This window comes from Nipponia nippon, unplaced genomic scaffold (genome assembly GCF_047370975.1).
Source record: "Nipponia nippon isolate SJK-2023a ecotype South Korea unplaced genomic scaffold, ASM4737097v1 scaffold_6, whole genome shotgun sequence".
In the NCBI taxonomy this organism is placed as follows: Eukaryota; Metazoa; Chordata; class Aves; order Pelecaniformes; family Threskiornithidae; genus Nipponia; species Nipponia nippon.
Window position 1 is genome coordinate 77521409 of NW_028262380.1, and position 15309 is coordinate 77536717.

At 40.1% G+C, this 15309-nt stretch overlaps 1 protein-coding gene across 7 annotated transcripts in view; it reads left to right on the forward strand.

Annotated features, from left to right (window-relative positions):
- Positions 1-3298: 3298 nt before the first annotated feature.
- The window catches only part of PRDM5 (PR/SET domain 5), a 95069-nt gene continuing 83058 nt past the window's right edge, over positions 3299-15309 (forward strand). For 5 of the 7 annotated variants that reach the window (XR_015699675.1, XM_087736486.1, XM_087736481.1 and 2 more), the window contains exons 1-2: positions 3299-3508; positions 8713-8796. Coding sequence is in view for 6 of the 7 variants with exons in the window: in XM_087736486.1 (XP_087592612.1) it covers positions 3416-3508; positions 8713-8796 (177 nt within the window). In the remaining variant the exon portion in view is untranslated. Of the gene's footprint in view, positions 3509-4549; positions 4685-8712; positions 8797-15309 lie in introns of those variants that run through there. The other 2 variants (XM_087736485.1, XM_087736483.1) reach the window with 2 other exon arrangements.

The following is a 15309-nucleotide window of genomic DNA, read 5'->3' on the forward strand; positions in this document are numbered from 1 at the left end:
GGCAGCAAGAAAATTCCTTTCACTGGTTTATGCTGCATCCTCAGTTGAAGGCAATTCTGGCATAGATGCATTCTACAATCAATTTTGTTCATGACAAACAGAGGACTGCAGAAGGCTAGATGCACCTATACTACCGATGTATTAAATATAAAACAGAGTTATGTTGAAACTTACAGGGCTCCACTCTTGCCATTGACTAGTGATCACCATACATTCAAGCATGATGTGATGTCTTTCATCTTTTGTTCTGTCCAATTTGATTCATTCGGACCTTTCAGACCTCACCCTCCTTGCACCTGCAGCTAGAACAGAATAGAACTGAGCTGTAACACACGTCTACTCAAGTAGCAGTTGTCAGCTTTGTGCACAACAAGGCTGACTTTATTTCCCCCCAGTGGCCCTTGTATGAACCAGAAAGGACAAATACCAACAGTGCATGAAGCCCATTTATAAGACCTAATGGTCAATGGCTGATTAATTTAAATAATTAAAAAAAAAATGCTGGTACAGGTGGCCAGGCAGTTGTGACTATCTGATTAATGTCACAACACCCATTACGCTACCTTTTGTAGTCTCTCCTTTTGAGAGACTGGCATTGGTTTTGTCCAATGCTATAACATCTTTCCTATTTTGCTTAAACTGAATGAGATATGGATAACTGCATTTCACATTAGAATAGTAATGGATGAAGTTTATAAATGAAAATAATTAGTCTTGCCTACTTCAAGCCCTTAAAACCAAAACATGTAAATGCATTGCAAATTATACTGTACTATTTCTTTTATGTGAAGTTAAATGTAATCTTTTAAGGTTCAAAATGTAATGCCCCCAAGTTCTTTTTTTTGGTTTGGTTTTGTTTTTTTAAGAGAAAAATACCGAGGCCTTCATAAAGTGGAAAATTATTTTAAAATATTCATAGCGCTTGGAAAAGGTCAGAGACATGGAAAATGATGCCAACATTTTAATCTGATATATATTAAGACAGATTGGCCTCCATTCAAGAAAGTGTTCTAGTCTACAAAAATATTAAGTATGTTCAATTATGCATAGGGAAACTTTGGAGCTGGATCTTAATTAAAAGAACAGTTAAATTTTGTTCTTACTCTTAAAACTGAAGCAGTTGGCCCAGACAACTTAATTTCTTTCTATTATATTTGCTTTTGAGGTGTTAGAATTCTTACTTACATAGATCTAGATACTCCATTTTCATTCTTTTTATTTTTTACTAAATTAACAGTCAGTGTCCAGGCTGTCAATCTAGGGGTAAAACCTGGGTGTCTGTTTTCATTCCCAAAGGCATTCTTCCAACTATGTCCTTGGACTCTCTCTTCCTTTTGTTTTTCTTGTCAAAGTGAGGGCCTCATCTAATGTTCCAGAGCAGTTGCTCATATGTTGAATGGTATCAGGCAGCACTATATACATATTTGTGTACATACGTGTATGTTGGCGAGAATATACATCGCCTTTGTTAAGATTTTTTTAAAAGCTTTACGATATCTACCATCTGACTCTATAGATACTAAACACAAAATGGCATCATTGTGCACAATATACAAGGGTGCTAGAAAGTAGCCAAAGGGAGTCTCATGTTCAGCTAGCCCTGTTTTGTTCTGTTTGGTTTTTTTTATTTTATTTTTCCCTAGATGTCTGCCTATGGACTGGCAGAAATCCAACTGATCCAAAATAATACGTACACTTTTATGATGATCTGTTCACTGTCATGTTGTAACTAAAACTCTGGACATTATTTTGTTCCTTCCAACTGACACCAATACAAAATTTTTCTAATGATTTGGTGAGAACTAGAAGCTTTTAATACTTCTACTATTTATACGTCTGTTAATGTCTCTGGAAGAATAGTAAGAGAAAGAGGTTGTTACACTTCAGTGGTCTAATTATTAATATTAGCAGCACAATTTTAAAATATGTCTATAAATATAGCATTTTTCAGTTGTTTTTTTTTCCTTTTCTCTCTGCTTGCCTCACTTGTCTTAGTACTTGCTTTTTACTGCATAATCAGATGTAACCAAATCCCTTTTCCAACTACAACACTGCTTCAATTTAGAGAGCAACAATATGTATGATGTGGGCTGACATCCCAATCAAAATTAATCAGCTTTCTAGAAAAAGTTCCATCTTGGATATTGCAGTTTTATGAAAAAGAGTACTGGTGTGATGTTAGCAACTTGCTAAAGTGTATAACTTCTTTTTCCCTGTACAAACTGGATTGTGTGTGGTATTAATCAGAATACAATGCCCCTGCTGGGTACGTTCTAAGAATATATAGGATGTTACTCTTTAGACAAAAACAGTGTTATGTTTAGGTTCCTTTAGGATTGCTAAATTTCTGGTATTCCATATGACTTCCGTCGAAAACAATCCCCAAAAAGTGAAGGATTACGTAGTTTCAAAAGCGAATCTAAATCTGGATTCACTCATTCCTGCAATACAAAAATAAGGAGGATAAATCTGAGTGATGTTTGAGAAAACATAGTGCTCGTGGAAAGTGTTATGTAGCATTGAAGTGTTTGGGTATTGTTTCTGGTGAGAATACCCCTGTTCTCTTAAGCAGTCTTATGTATAAGTACCAGCAGATTTGTATTTTGGCATGTATGTGAGAGGTCCCAGCTCTTAAAAAACCAAAATTCTGGATTTTTGTTACAGGGTGAAGCCCATCTGCCTCTGTTGGGCTTCACAATCGACTCCATCTCTCAAATCTGAGTCCCAGCGCTGCCTGCTCACCTCTCTCCTCTCACGCCTGCCTTTAGGTTACACCGCTGCGGAAACCCGAGTGAAAAGCCAACCCACCGACGAAGGCCAGTTGCCAGAACGGTGCCAGACCACGAGGCCATCCATCACTGGATGATGAAGAGCCATTTGCTCTGGAAAGGAAAGCCAACCTACAGGTGAGGAACCCACTCTTACGCCTCTTTGCAGAGCACGCCGCTTGTGCCTTAGCCCACGGCGAGACGTTAGGAGACGGCCAGCGCCATGTCCTGGGCCAGAGCGTGTGGCTGGGACCAGGCCTCAGCAGCGGGAGCGTTGGAAACCCAAAGGCCTCCTATTTCCTGTCACGACATTCGCACGACGCTAGCTAACACACCCGCGCGCAGCGGCCGGGCGCCCCTCGACGGCGCGAAGCCCCCGAGCGCGGGCAGCCGGGCTCTGCCTCGCTCCCGCCGGCGGCCGCCGCCCCGCCCCGTCCTGTCCCGCCGCGGTCCCGCTGCCCGGCCGCGGCGGGGGCCTCGCCGGCCGCCTGGCTCCTCCCCTCTTCCTCAGGAGCCGGGAAAGCCCCGCAACCAGCCCCTCTTCCTGCCCCCTTCCCCGGTTTCTCTCTTTCTCTCTCTCCCGGTGGGATGGAAGTCCCCGGTAATCCTTCTCCCCGGTAGCAGGCGGCGGCCCGAGTCGGTGCAAAATGCTGGGCATGTACGTGCCGGATAGGTTTGCCCTGAAGTCGTCCAAAGTGCAGGACGGGATGGGGCTCTACACGGCCCGCAGAGTCAAAAAGGTGGGTGATGGCTGGGCGAGCGGGGTGAGGGCCTGTCCTGGCCCGGCGGGGAGCGGCTGCCACGTATCACAGGAGAGCGGGGCGGCTCCTCCGCCCCTCGCCGCCGCCGGCCGGGCTGCCGCCCTCAAACTTTACCTCAGCCCCGCTTTGTCGGCGCTGCCTCCGCTTCCGTCCGCCCCGGCTCCCTCTCCTCAGGGGAGGCACCGCCCGCCCCCCCCCCCCCCCCCCCCCCCCCCCCCCCCCCCCGATAAGAAGGAGCCTCCCGGGGCGCTGCCGCTTGAGGCGGGAAACGGGCGCGGCGGCCTGGCGGGCCGGGCTGCCGACTGCCCTGCGGGGTCGGCGGAGGGTTTTCTCTGTGGGTTTTGGTTTGTTTTTTTTTTTTTTTTTTTCTTTTCTGTTTCTTTTAACTTCGTGTTTCTGGCACTGTTCTGAGGGCAGAGCTCCCCCGGGCGGGGCGGCCTCCGTCATTATCGCCTGGCTTCAGACCGCGGTGCGCCTCTGAGGTAGAGGATGGTACCTCAGAGGTACCTGAGGTACCTGAGCCGCAGGCTCCTGTCGCCTCCCTGCTCTTAGAGCTCGGCGGGATGGGTGATTTAATTCATCGTTTCGGGACGATAAAGCCGGGTCTGTGAAAGATGTGATTCAGCTGAACTGCAGATCTCTCATACCCCGACCAGGTCATGTCCCTTGACACCTCATAATTCAATTGAAAGCCTCTGGATTATCTGAAATCCCAATTATAACTATCCAGGTGGCTTGTTTGAACAGATAAAGGCATACTTAAAGTTATGAACCCTGCATTAGTATACACTTCTATGTATTTCGCATGTTTTGCTTTCCATTTTTGTCCTGGTTTTGGCTCTCAGTGGGCTGAGAGGGGCTTCCTAATTTTTCAGTGGCTTCATCAACAAGGCTTAGACACCATGTGGTAGGGGTCTCTCATTTTTAAGGTGTCCCTGAGTGTTAATGGGGGGTGGAAGAGGAACAATTTTATATCACTTGGCTTAAATTTTTTCCACTGAGGTTCTGAACTTCCATTTGAAAACTTTGGGAGTTCACACAGCAAGGAAAGTTGTGCACTACTAGCATGTATTTGTCCCTGGACTCTGAAGTAGAGTGAGCTCTAGAGCGAAGCTCATGGAAATCATCATCCCCATGTCAATATAAATTCTAAAGGTCAGTTCAGAGTTCAGGATCTGAGCCCCCTTCCTTTACTCTGTTGTTAATTGAAGTGTTAGAGCTGCATGCTAGGAAAAATAGGGCATTTTCTTGCCCGAATTACTCCACGTTGCTTTTGAACTCTCTTTATACAGGCAAAATATATGCTGTCAGAGCTCTGCCTGCGCAGCTTTGCCAGTCTGAGCGCATCATACAGGACATCGTAGCAAAACTGAAAGGTTGCAAGTGTGACCTGTATTGCCTGTGGAATGCAGAAGGTAAAGGCAGAGGCAGTTGTAGTAAGATCTATTTGTATTGGGAGTGTCTGATGACAGTGTTTGTTACAGGCTTGTCCTTTGGCAGTGAATCCTCTGTGCTGGTAGCACAGACAGTTGTGGTATGCAAAGCCCTGATCAGAAGTATGTGTCTGACAGGCAGACTTTGCTCTTTGATAGGCTGAGGAACCAGCTCTCGAGTTGCTCTGTGGGCAGTGGTTGAAACAGGCATTCCTAAAAATGGTTAGAGACCTAAGCAGTGTGTTGCCACAGCTGTTCAGAGAAGGGTGGATGTGTAAATAACACAGATGATATGTTGGATATAGCCAGACTGTGTGTTACTCTTTTCCACGCAAAGCAAAATCACATTTGAAGTGCTCTCAACATTCTCCTGTCCAGTAATGAGGCAGCAGTACTACACTTCATGGCTACGATACAGAGTAGCTAATAGCTGTTACATGAATTCCTTGGGGCTTTGGGATTGGGAGGAGGTGTTGAATATGACACTTAATTGTGAAGTAAGATCTTATGTTCCTGAGTAGCAAATACTGCACTATTTTCTCTCTATTGCTATCACACAACTGCAGTTCTCTCAACTGAAAGTTAAACACATTTCAGATGATCTTAGAATCAGAAATTGGAGCACCAGCTCTCTAAGTGCTAAATAATCATGAAATAGGCCTCTGAAAATTCTGCTATTAGCAAAGCTTTGGTAATAATACATTTTGAACTGCTGTTGTCTGCCATCTGCTTTTGCGCCTTCAGGCTGTGCTTTCAAGCTTTTGTCTGTAATTATAAAAGGTGGAAACTTTTTGTTTTGTTTTGTTACCAAAACTGTGATTCTCTTGTAATTTTTTTTTCTCTAACAGCTGGCCTTTGGTTACAGCACCAGTATCATAAGGCCCTCGGTATAATAATCAGAGAGCCACTATGTTTCTCAGTGTTTTGCTGCGACTGGAAGATTAGTCACTTCTGCTTTCTTGAAAGCAACTGTGGAAAATAGCTTTTTTAACACATGAATGATGTACCTTTCATATCTTGAACCATTTCTGTGGTTGACTTTAGACTGTGTTGTATGCCTCCCTTTTATTGATCAGAGAGAAAGCTGAAGTCTTGGTATGTTTTTGATCAATATATATTGGCATATGACAGCATGTTTATCAACTAGGATTAATAAATATATAAATATATATGAAGGAAATGCTCTGAAAGGCTAAATTAATAATTACACTTATCCCCCTGGACCCTTGTGTTCCAAGACATCAGGTTTTGCTGTCTCTAATTTTGGCTTTCTCTCCAAATTTGAGAAGCTATAAAAAGTGCTCAGAAGTCTGAATCACCTACTGTTCATGTTACATTTACTTTACACTTAGAGGTGGACATCTTGCCTTTTGCTATTGTTTTGAGCTTCTAGGTGGTTCTCAACGTAATGCAGTAGAAGTTTATTGATTTGGAGTAGCTGAAGTAGGAATGATGTATGGTGTTTCTTGTTTTGAGTCAGTATGCAGTATTAAGCTGTTGCTGTGCTTCATCCCAGAGGTGATGTGTGCTTCGGTGATGAGTAAAACTAACCCTGTAGGTGCTTTATAAGGTATCTAGGGATCCTTTGGATTGCAAGGATGAAAGTATTACTGAGGTGAGGGTTGTGGAAGCCTCCAGAGTAGTTAAGGAAGAAATTAATCTCTTCATGCCCTCTTCAAAAGTGTTATTCTTCCATTGAAGTGAGTATGGGAAACTAGCTTTTTCAGCTTCCTTATTCATTATGTCTTCAAATAATGTCAGTTTTAAATTTATGGATTTTTTTTTTCTTTTTGTTTTTATAGAACTAATCTAGATTATAGTCCAATAAGCTTCTTTTCATCTTGATAATTGCTATGAGTAATGAGAGAGTCTGCAGATGTACTTATGCCCTCTCTTAGAGCTCAGCAATTATAGTGAGCTGCTTTCCTTGTTGCACCAAAACTACTTGTTGCTTTTGAAGTGAATGGGAAAAGCCAGTTCAGCCTGGCAGGAGGTGTCTGCTCCAGACAGGGCCTGCCTTATCTTTACTGAGCTAGAGAGGACCGTACATTTCCAGAGCACGTTTCTTCTGCCGCCATCTTGACTCTTCTTCCTCCTCAATCTAAGCAAACAATGCAGTCTAAGCAAATGGCCTCCCACGTAATATCTGCATGGCCCCTGTTAGACAGCAGTATGTTCGCTGGGGTGGCACGCAGCGTAAGCTGAGAACCTTGATGGCTGCACACATGTGACTATTGACCTATTGTCACCTTCATTGCCGATGAAGCTAAAAGAAGGAAATTTCAGTTTGAGTATTAAATCCCAGGATTTGTGAAGCTGGCAGGGGAGGAACCATGACCTCATTTGACTAGCAAAACGATGAAGGGTGGTATGGAGATCAGTGAGAAGTGAAGGAGATGAAACTCCATAGTGCCAGCTTTTGCTATCACTGCCATATTTGTGTCTTGATGACTGCTCTGGGCTCCAGTTGTTTTCTGCTGTTCTTATCTTTTTACTTTCTGCTTTGCTGTCCTTTCTAATGAAATCTTAGTTGTACACGTTTTAAAATATTGCTCCTCAGTTCTGTTGCCTTGTTACACAATGCCAATTTTCTTTTCCTTTGTTTATTACCTCTTCAGGTTTAATTTTAAATACCAGATTTTTTTTTTATTTGGTTGGTTGTTTCTAAGAGGAATGATCCTGGAAGTTTTTCATTCCACTTCTTCCTCTGCACTCTACCTGTAGACAGTCTGCAAAAACTACACAAGAGGGAAAACATGTAGCAGGCTGTTTCTGGGATCATGGAAAGTGCCTGGGAGAAGGGACATGTGGTAAAGTTCGCTACTTTTATTAGCCAAAATATTGTTATTTTTTAAAGAAACACCAAAGTTGCTTTTCATTATATAGTAATAATCTCTAATGCTTAAAAGTATGTAGAGCTTTTTGATCTGAATACTGCCTAAAGGAACATAGCAGTATGCATTCCAGTTCGTAGGGCTTGTCACTGCAAATAAGGACAAGGGCGGGGGGGGGGGGAAGTTAGGCCTGTGTAAGAAGAAAGTCCTATTTAAATAATTTAGCCCACTGCTGGTGTGACATCTGTGAAGGAAAAAAACACCGATATCCAAAACTTTTAGAAGAACGTATCAATGGATGCTTTCACAGTATGCGTTTTGACTAGCAGGTGGTATAACATTTTAATTTTGTTTATGAAGGCTTGAATTAATTCATAGACATGTGCATACTCCCTATGTTTTTAAACAAAACTCTCTGTATGATCAAAACCTCAGTTATTCAGTGGTTTGATTTGTGGCACTTCAAAAATTAGCGTTGTAAATGATCTTGCAAATAAATCTAACGTAAACTTTGTGCTTGCCAAATACTTTACGTTTTAGTTGGATGTCTATTGCAAGGTACTTCCTGAAAATCTTACAAGAAATGTAAGAAATTTGACTTAAAAATTTCAGCCTTATTTAAAACAAAGAAAAATCATATTTCCCAAAGGGGAAATAAGCATGTAGAGGAAAGGTATGGCTTTAAGAGATTCTCCATGCTATGAAAAGAATGGGAATGAGTGTGAAGGTGAACCCTCAAGGATGTGCACATTCTTGTCCTATAGTAGGATGACAAAGGAAAACTGTCCGTTTCCATTTGAAGCTAAAAACGATACCTCTGCTGGAGTTTGGTAATTCACTTGCCTTTTTCTCCCCCCCCCCCCCCCCCCCCCCCCCCCCCCCCACTGATTCTTCTTCTTTTGTAATTATTCCTTAGGGTGAAAAATTTGGCCCGTTTGCAGGGGAGAAGCGAATGCCACAGGAACTGGATGAGAACACAGACTGCAGGCTCATGTGGGAAGTGAGTAGTCTAGAGTGACATCATCACACCTAGCCAAAAGTGTTCTCAGAATTGTTTACTGTAACAAATCTTCCCCCGCCCTGCTATAAAGGTGCTGTAGGGAGGTTTTGTACTCATTGGTGCTTTTAAAATATGCTTTTTGGGCGAAGGGGGATTGACTTCTTTAAAACAATAAAGAAATAGCAAATGAATAGCACACTTCTAATCAATGAAGTGTGAAAAATATCAAGTCAAGCAAAACAAAAGAATATAACAACATTGTGAAAAATTATTGAAAAATGTGAAAATAAAAAAAAAATCAAAGTAATTTGACTCTGGGAAGATGATTGTAAGTAACTGAGATATTGATTTATGCTGATCAACAGGTGTCAGCTCATAGCTTCCTCCAACCGTAATATAAAACATTTCCTGTTGTGACACTTGTGCTAGGGTTTGGCAATTGTATGATAAGTGAAGGTTTTAAATATTTAGCAACTTTGTAATGCAGTGTGTAGTTGTGAGATCTTCAGCAAAATAAGAACCTGGTGCTGTGGGCAGATGAACGCATAATGAGTGTCAGGGCTCTTCTAAACTTTTTTGTATGTATTAGGCAGCAATAGTAGTTTATACACTAGATCTTGTAATTAGGTCCTTAACCCATCCTCGTTCCTGTCATAGCTGTGTTTACCTGTAGCAAAAATCTATCTGAGTTTACCAGTTGAGGAGATTACACTAACTGAAAAATACTTGCAGTAACAACGTTTCCAACTTGTTATAAACACCTGCTTTTTGGTGCTTCTGTTCCATCGTTGTAATCTTTCTTTCCTGCTTTAGTTCTTTGAGCAGAATTCCTTTCCTTTTTTCTTTCCCTCCGCAGCCAAGCAGTTTCTATTGAATGCATATTTAGTCCTGTTTTACAATGAGAAAGGGACTCATTTCATACTTTTTCACCTTTCTATGGTTAGAGGTGGAAGGATGACCGTTATTTTTATGTTGTGTGTCACTGTACGAAAAAAGCTTATGTTTGACATCTGGCTTAAAGCACTATCTGTGCATTTATTATAAAATAAATGTTTGTTTGAAAAAAATCTCTAGCACTAATATCGCTGAGCGGCTTATAAAGAGAGCTGATGTTGATATGGTCTTAGCAGAGCTAAAATAAATAGCTTCTACACCCTGGAACAATGAGTGAGAGAACGCTAAAAAAACCCCAGAACTCAATATAAATACAGTGAGTGGCCAGATTTTCCTATAATGAGTCTTAACACAAGTCTGTGAATCCCTGTGACTTTGTTCCCCCCCCCCCCCTTTTTTTTTCTCTTTTTTAACCTAGGGTTGTGCCCAAAATATTCTTTCCCAGAGAGGAGGTGTGGATAATTCATTCCCCTCTCTCCTTTGGTTATGTACTTAGAGCAACTGGTTTCATCTTCTTTGTTCTCAGCTGAAAACAAAACAATACAATGTGCTTTTATTACAAATGTTCGCTGAATACACTACATGTTAATGTGCCCTGGCTCACTTGCCTTTTCATGATGTTTCTGCAGGTTATTTTAAATCAATAAAATAGTCGAGCCTAGAACAAGGTTTTTGGAAGGCATTGTGGGTGGATTATAGCAATGAGAAGGTCTTTAAGTTTGTTGGAAAGTCATATGATTTTCCAGATGCCTCATTGCTGATGATTAAATAAGATTTATCTGTTTCTGTAAGACAGAAAATAAAAGGCAAATACATGTATTTACTGATGACATTAATATGACCCCATCGACAGCAAATCGGAAAATGAGTTTTTTATGAGCTGTTCTAAAACCATTTCATAATATCTTACTGTAACCTAGTTTTGAGAGCCTTGAAAAGATTCCTGCATACCGAATTTTATGACTTCCTGGATGTTTGAACCCAAGTTGTTCAAGATTACTGAAGTTGATCTGAATGTGAGCTTTATAATATGATGTAAATCATGCTGAGAGTAGTCTTCAGTTGAAAATAGAGACTAGGAATGCAGAAAGTAAAAAGTGAAACAGTCCAAGTAGATGGTTATTCCAGAGACTGTGGGAGGCAGTCACAGTAACTAGCCAAGTTTGTGTGTAGTCAGCTGTACCAAAGATATTAAAAATAGTTAATTTGAAGACTATTGGATGAAAGCACACTAAAGCCTGATCTCACAGTCTGATGGCAGTCAAAAAAAATGTGTTTTCAGAGAGGACACCTTTAGAAAGAAGGCTAAGTAGTTGAGGCTTTTTATAAGTCAAGTAACAATGAACGTGAGTGGAACATTTCTTTTCTTGGTTTGTGATGCCTGGGATCTGAACTTCAATTTTGTGTAATAGTTTTCTGTGAAGAAGTTTACCACATGCATTTCTAGTTGTGCAGAGTTGTGGTCTGTGATGTGGTCTGTTTTGATCAAGCTATTCCTTTTTCTCCGAGACCAGCATTGTGAGTTGGCATCTTTAAGTCGTCAGAGAATTGTACACATTATGTTTTCTTTTGGTCTTTGGGAAAACATGGAACCCAAAAGAATTTATTGGGTCCAGTGATTTTGTTAAATAAAGTTCTGAGGATGTTAGAGTTTGTGTTTAAATTAAATATGGCAGAATGCTATTAGTCTGCCTGTAACTTGCATAGTTTTGAAGAAATCAAAGGTTTACACTTGCTCGCTCAACAGATTCCAGAGGTTTGGGGCGGGGGGGAAGCATCCTTGATCTTGCTGTTATCTTTGTAAAGAGCTGCATGCTGAAATGTTTTATTTACAAGTGATGTGAAAGGGAAAAAACCCAAACCTGTGGTAACCATGCAGTTAGGAGTAATAATAAAAAGCCAAGAAAATGTCCAAATGGCTTTGTGCTTTTTCTTTCTTTCTGTCAAAAAACCACCTCCCCTTAATCCCCCAGCCCCCATGTGATTATCTCTCAGACTGAATTGCGTGCTGTGCTAGTTAAGTAAGCAACTAGTTGTTGGTGATGAATTGAGAGTTTTGTTCTTATTCTTAGCTGACACCTCGATTAAATACTGCTTTGTTGGTCTATATTAGTATACTTGGCATAGCAATTTTAAATCACGTCTATTTGCTGGAGGAGCAAATGCTTTGAGGCAAGAACAGAATAATCTTTAGATATTAAAGTTCACAGAAGTTTTTGCCTCTGGAAGCTCAGATCTCCCTTTGCAAAGGGGAAATGTCTGCTCAGTTTATTTTCTTTATTGTCCCTAACCAAGAAAGTGGCATTCATTTCACTCCTATTGGATTGTGGCAAGCATATACTTTTGGTAATGACTTTGGCAAATGTTAAAACAGGGAGGGCTGGAAAGCCTTAGTCCTTCTTCAAATACTCTGACATACCATGAAGAAATATTGGTCAGGATTGGATGGCACATAATACTCTCTGTAATGCAGAATGTTACATATTTCAGGTTTGGTTTCTGTCTATCTGCCAAGATTATGTTTTCTTCATTGTTATATTAAAACAGAAGAACAGAAACATGCTGGAAATCAGTCTTTCAATGGAAGCTAATGTTCATGTTTGTTTATATGAGGAAATGAAATGAACTTATGTTTTTGCTACTTAAGTCTCATCACTTTTGCAGTGACAATTGGTTTCGGTTAAATAAGCCTGCCTAAAAATTTGTGAAGGCAATAGAAAATCTGCTATTGGCTACAACCAGCTTTAGGTCAGAGCTTTAATATTTAGGATTGAGGTATGAGAAGTCAAACGCTTTAAGCTAATGGTCGTGTGTTTTTTGTGTGTTTTTGTTTTTTTTTCTTTGATATCTTGCCTGTAAAATGTGGTTCTGGCATAGGAATGCTTTTACATACAAGGCATTAAGTCAAATTATGTCCTGAGTTTCATGATAAAATAACTCCTCATTTGAAGAATTCTGTATTTGCTCTCAAGATGAATGTAATATTAGAAATCTAGTTCTTAGCAATTTTTTCTGTATGAAGACTACCTTCCCAGTCATTACTCCTCAGATAGTATTTGCATGTAAAATTATTTGCTTTTAATGTTTTTGTGTGAATCTTTGTTTAATTTTCAGACATGTTTTTGTTTTTCTAATTTCATAGACAAATGCACCTGGATGCATTTTTATGCAAGTTGCATTTAAAATACCTTCTGCCACACATAACGATCAGACATTGATGCCCTATCTCAGTTACAAGTTTGTGTCCTAGATTTTCAATTTTGTTAAATTAATCCCCACTGGGGTAGATAGGTGTCCAAAGTATTTATGAATATTCTTACTAATCTGTTTATTTAGCTAAATTTCATTAATCAGCTCTTTTAAAGCTCGATTTAGTCATCTTTATTCATGTTAAGTATATGACTTTGTTTTAATTTTGGTGTCTTTTGGAACAGGCACCTTAATGATCTTCTGGTTTTGGTGATGAGCAGAATCTACTCCTGAAAGTGACTGTGTTCCTCACATCTTCAGTTATGTGATTTAAGATGTTAGGAAGTACATGTTGATAGGTTGAGGTGCTAGTATCCTAATCTGAGCTTGTTATAGAAGATCACACACAATTTGCTTAAGGAGATTTGGGTACCCTTCCAGTGAACATGAAGTTCAACCCTTCTTGTGAAAGCTCCACAAAATGTTAGCAGCAATCTAGGAATGAGTTTTCTGAACCATTCTGTCTCTGATAAGGTCAAATAATGTCATGCAGCAGCAGGAGCTTTGTTAACATGAGAAAACTGTTGTTCTATATTTTGTCTGAAGAAGAATGTAACATGCTGTCTATGTCCCAATAATTCTTAGTGAGTAAGCAAATCAACAGTTGCTGCCTCAGGTTTCCTTTGCAAGTGTTATTTTAATACTTTCTACAGCAATGTTAAAATGTGAGTTTCTACTCTGCAGTGAGCTCTGTGATGGAGGTCTGAAATGGAGGATGCAGAAGTGTTACATCTAGCTGTTTTATACTATTAACAATAAAAATCATGTTTTCAGCTAATCAAAAAAAATGCAATGCAGAAAACAGTACTTAGCTGTTTTATACTATTAACAATAAAAATCATGTTTTCAGCTAGTCAAAAAAAAATGCAATGCAGAAAACAGTACTTTTCTTTACATGATTGTTTGAACGAACATAGATTTTTAGATTTATAAATGTTTGGAAAATGGTTTCCAGAAAGCAGACAGTGTGTTTACTGCCTTCAGCAAAGATAACCATCTGCTTATTTTCAGTGAAGTTTTTTTTCTTCTTCTCTTGCCAGGTGTGCGTGGTAGAGCGTTTGCAATTGCACTCATGAGCATTTTGAAGTAGCATACATGACAACTTCGGATGTATTTTGAAAATCTGGAGATAATTTCATTGCAGCATAAAAGGCTAGCAGATGGAGTAGTGCATGTTGTTGATGGGCATTACAAGCAGCTTAGACATTATTTAGGCCTGTGCAGGGTTTCATATGGTAGCTTATACAATGACTAAGGGCACATTTTTTCCTGAATACTTGTATAGTGACATGGTGTTTGTTAATGTGGCATAATTCAATGATTTCCTGATTGACGTTGAGGTAAACCCCCCTGTGTTGTAACAGTATGTGTCAGGTATTTCATCTTACTGTGAAGACATTTGACTAAATCAGTTCAGTGACACCTTTTGTGTTGATTCTCAAGAAAACAATTCTTAGACACCTCAATTTGAGGTGCTCTCATGTCTGGTACATGCTTTTGATATGTGTATGCATTTTAGGTGTTTGATTGTAGTGAGTAGCCAGATATTGAGGGTGTTGTAATAAAATGGAAAGATAGCTTGCCATGGGTTATCAGGCATGAATTTGAATCAGCCTTGTTCTAGGCTCATGCCAAAGTCTGCCTATACTTAAATGTGAAACAAATTGCTACTTAATTATGTAGCCTGGGAAATCAAAGGTGACTGCATGTCTGGTCACATCATTAACTTGGAGTTTCTGTTACCAGTGATCTCCATTGGTTACAGAAACTACAGGAACATCTTGGTCTCAGTGACTGAAAGGGCCTCCGCAATAAATGGGTCCTAGACCAAGGTGGTCTATTGAACTACAGCAAGCAGCCTCAACTTTTGTGGATTTACCCCTTTATTTAGAGGAAATAGTGATAAGGTCCTGTTTCCTGTTTTTAAACAAAATAAAACATTATAGTATGACATCACCTACTGGTGGCTAGGCTTTTGAGGTCTATTTCTAGCTCTTTCACTGATTCTCCATGTTAACCGTAGGCGTATCATACAATCCTCGGTCTCTGTTGACCTATCAAGATGACTCAATCCTTTATTATTTAGCAGTGGTCTCATGACTTAAGAGCATTTTTAGTTTGGTGGCCTTAGGAAAATCAGTTAGAAATACTTTTGTACTTGAGTTCAGGTCCTGTTAAAGTAGGTTTTAAAATCCTTTCTGGATTAACCACTGTAGCTTGAGAATCTTAAGGAACACACCTCAAGCTAACTGGATGATTTTGCTTAGTTCAGGTAATACCAACTGCATAGAAACTGGGAAAATAACATTCAAACATGGAATTATTCATGTAGGCAGGTGACAGGTTCAAATGTCACAATTTTTAAATACA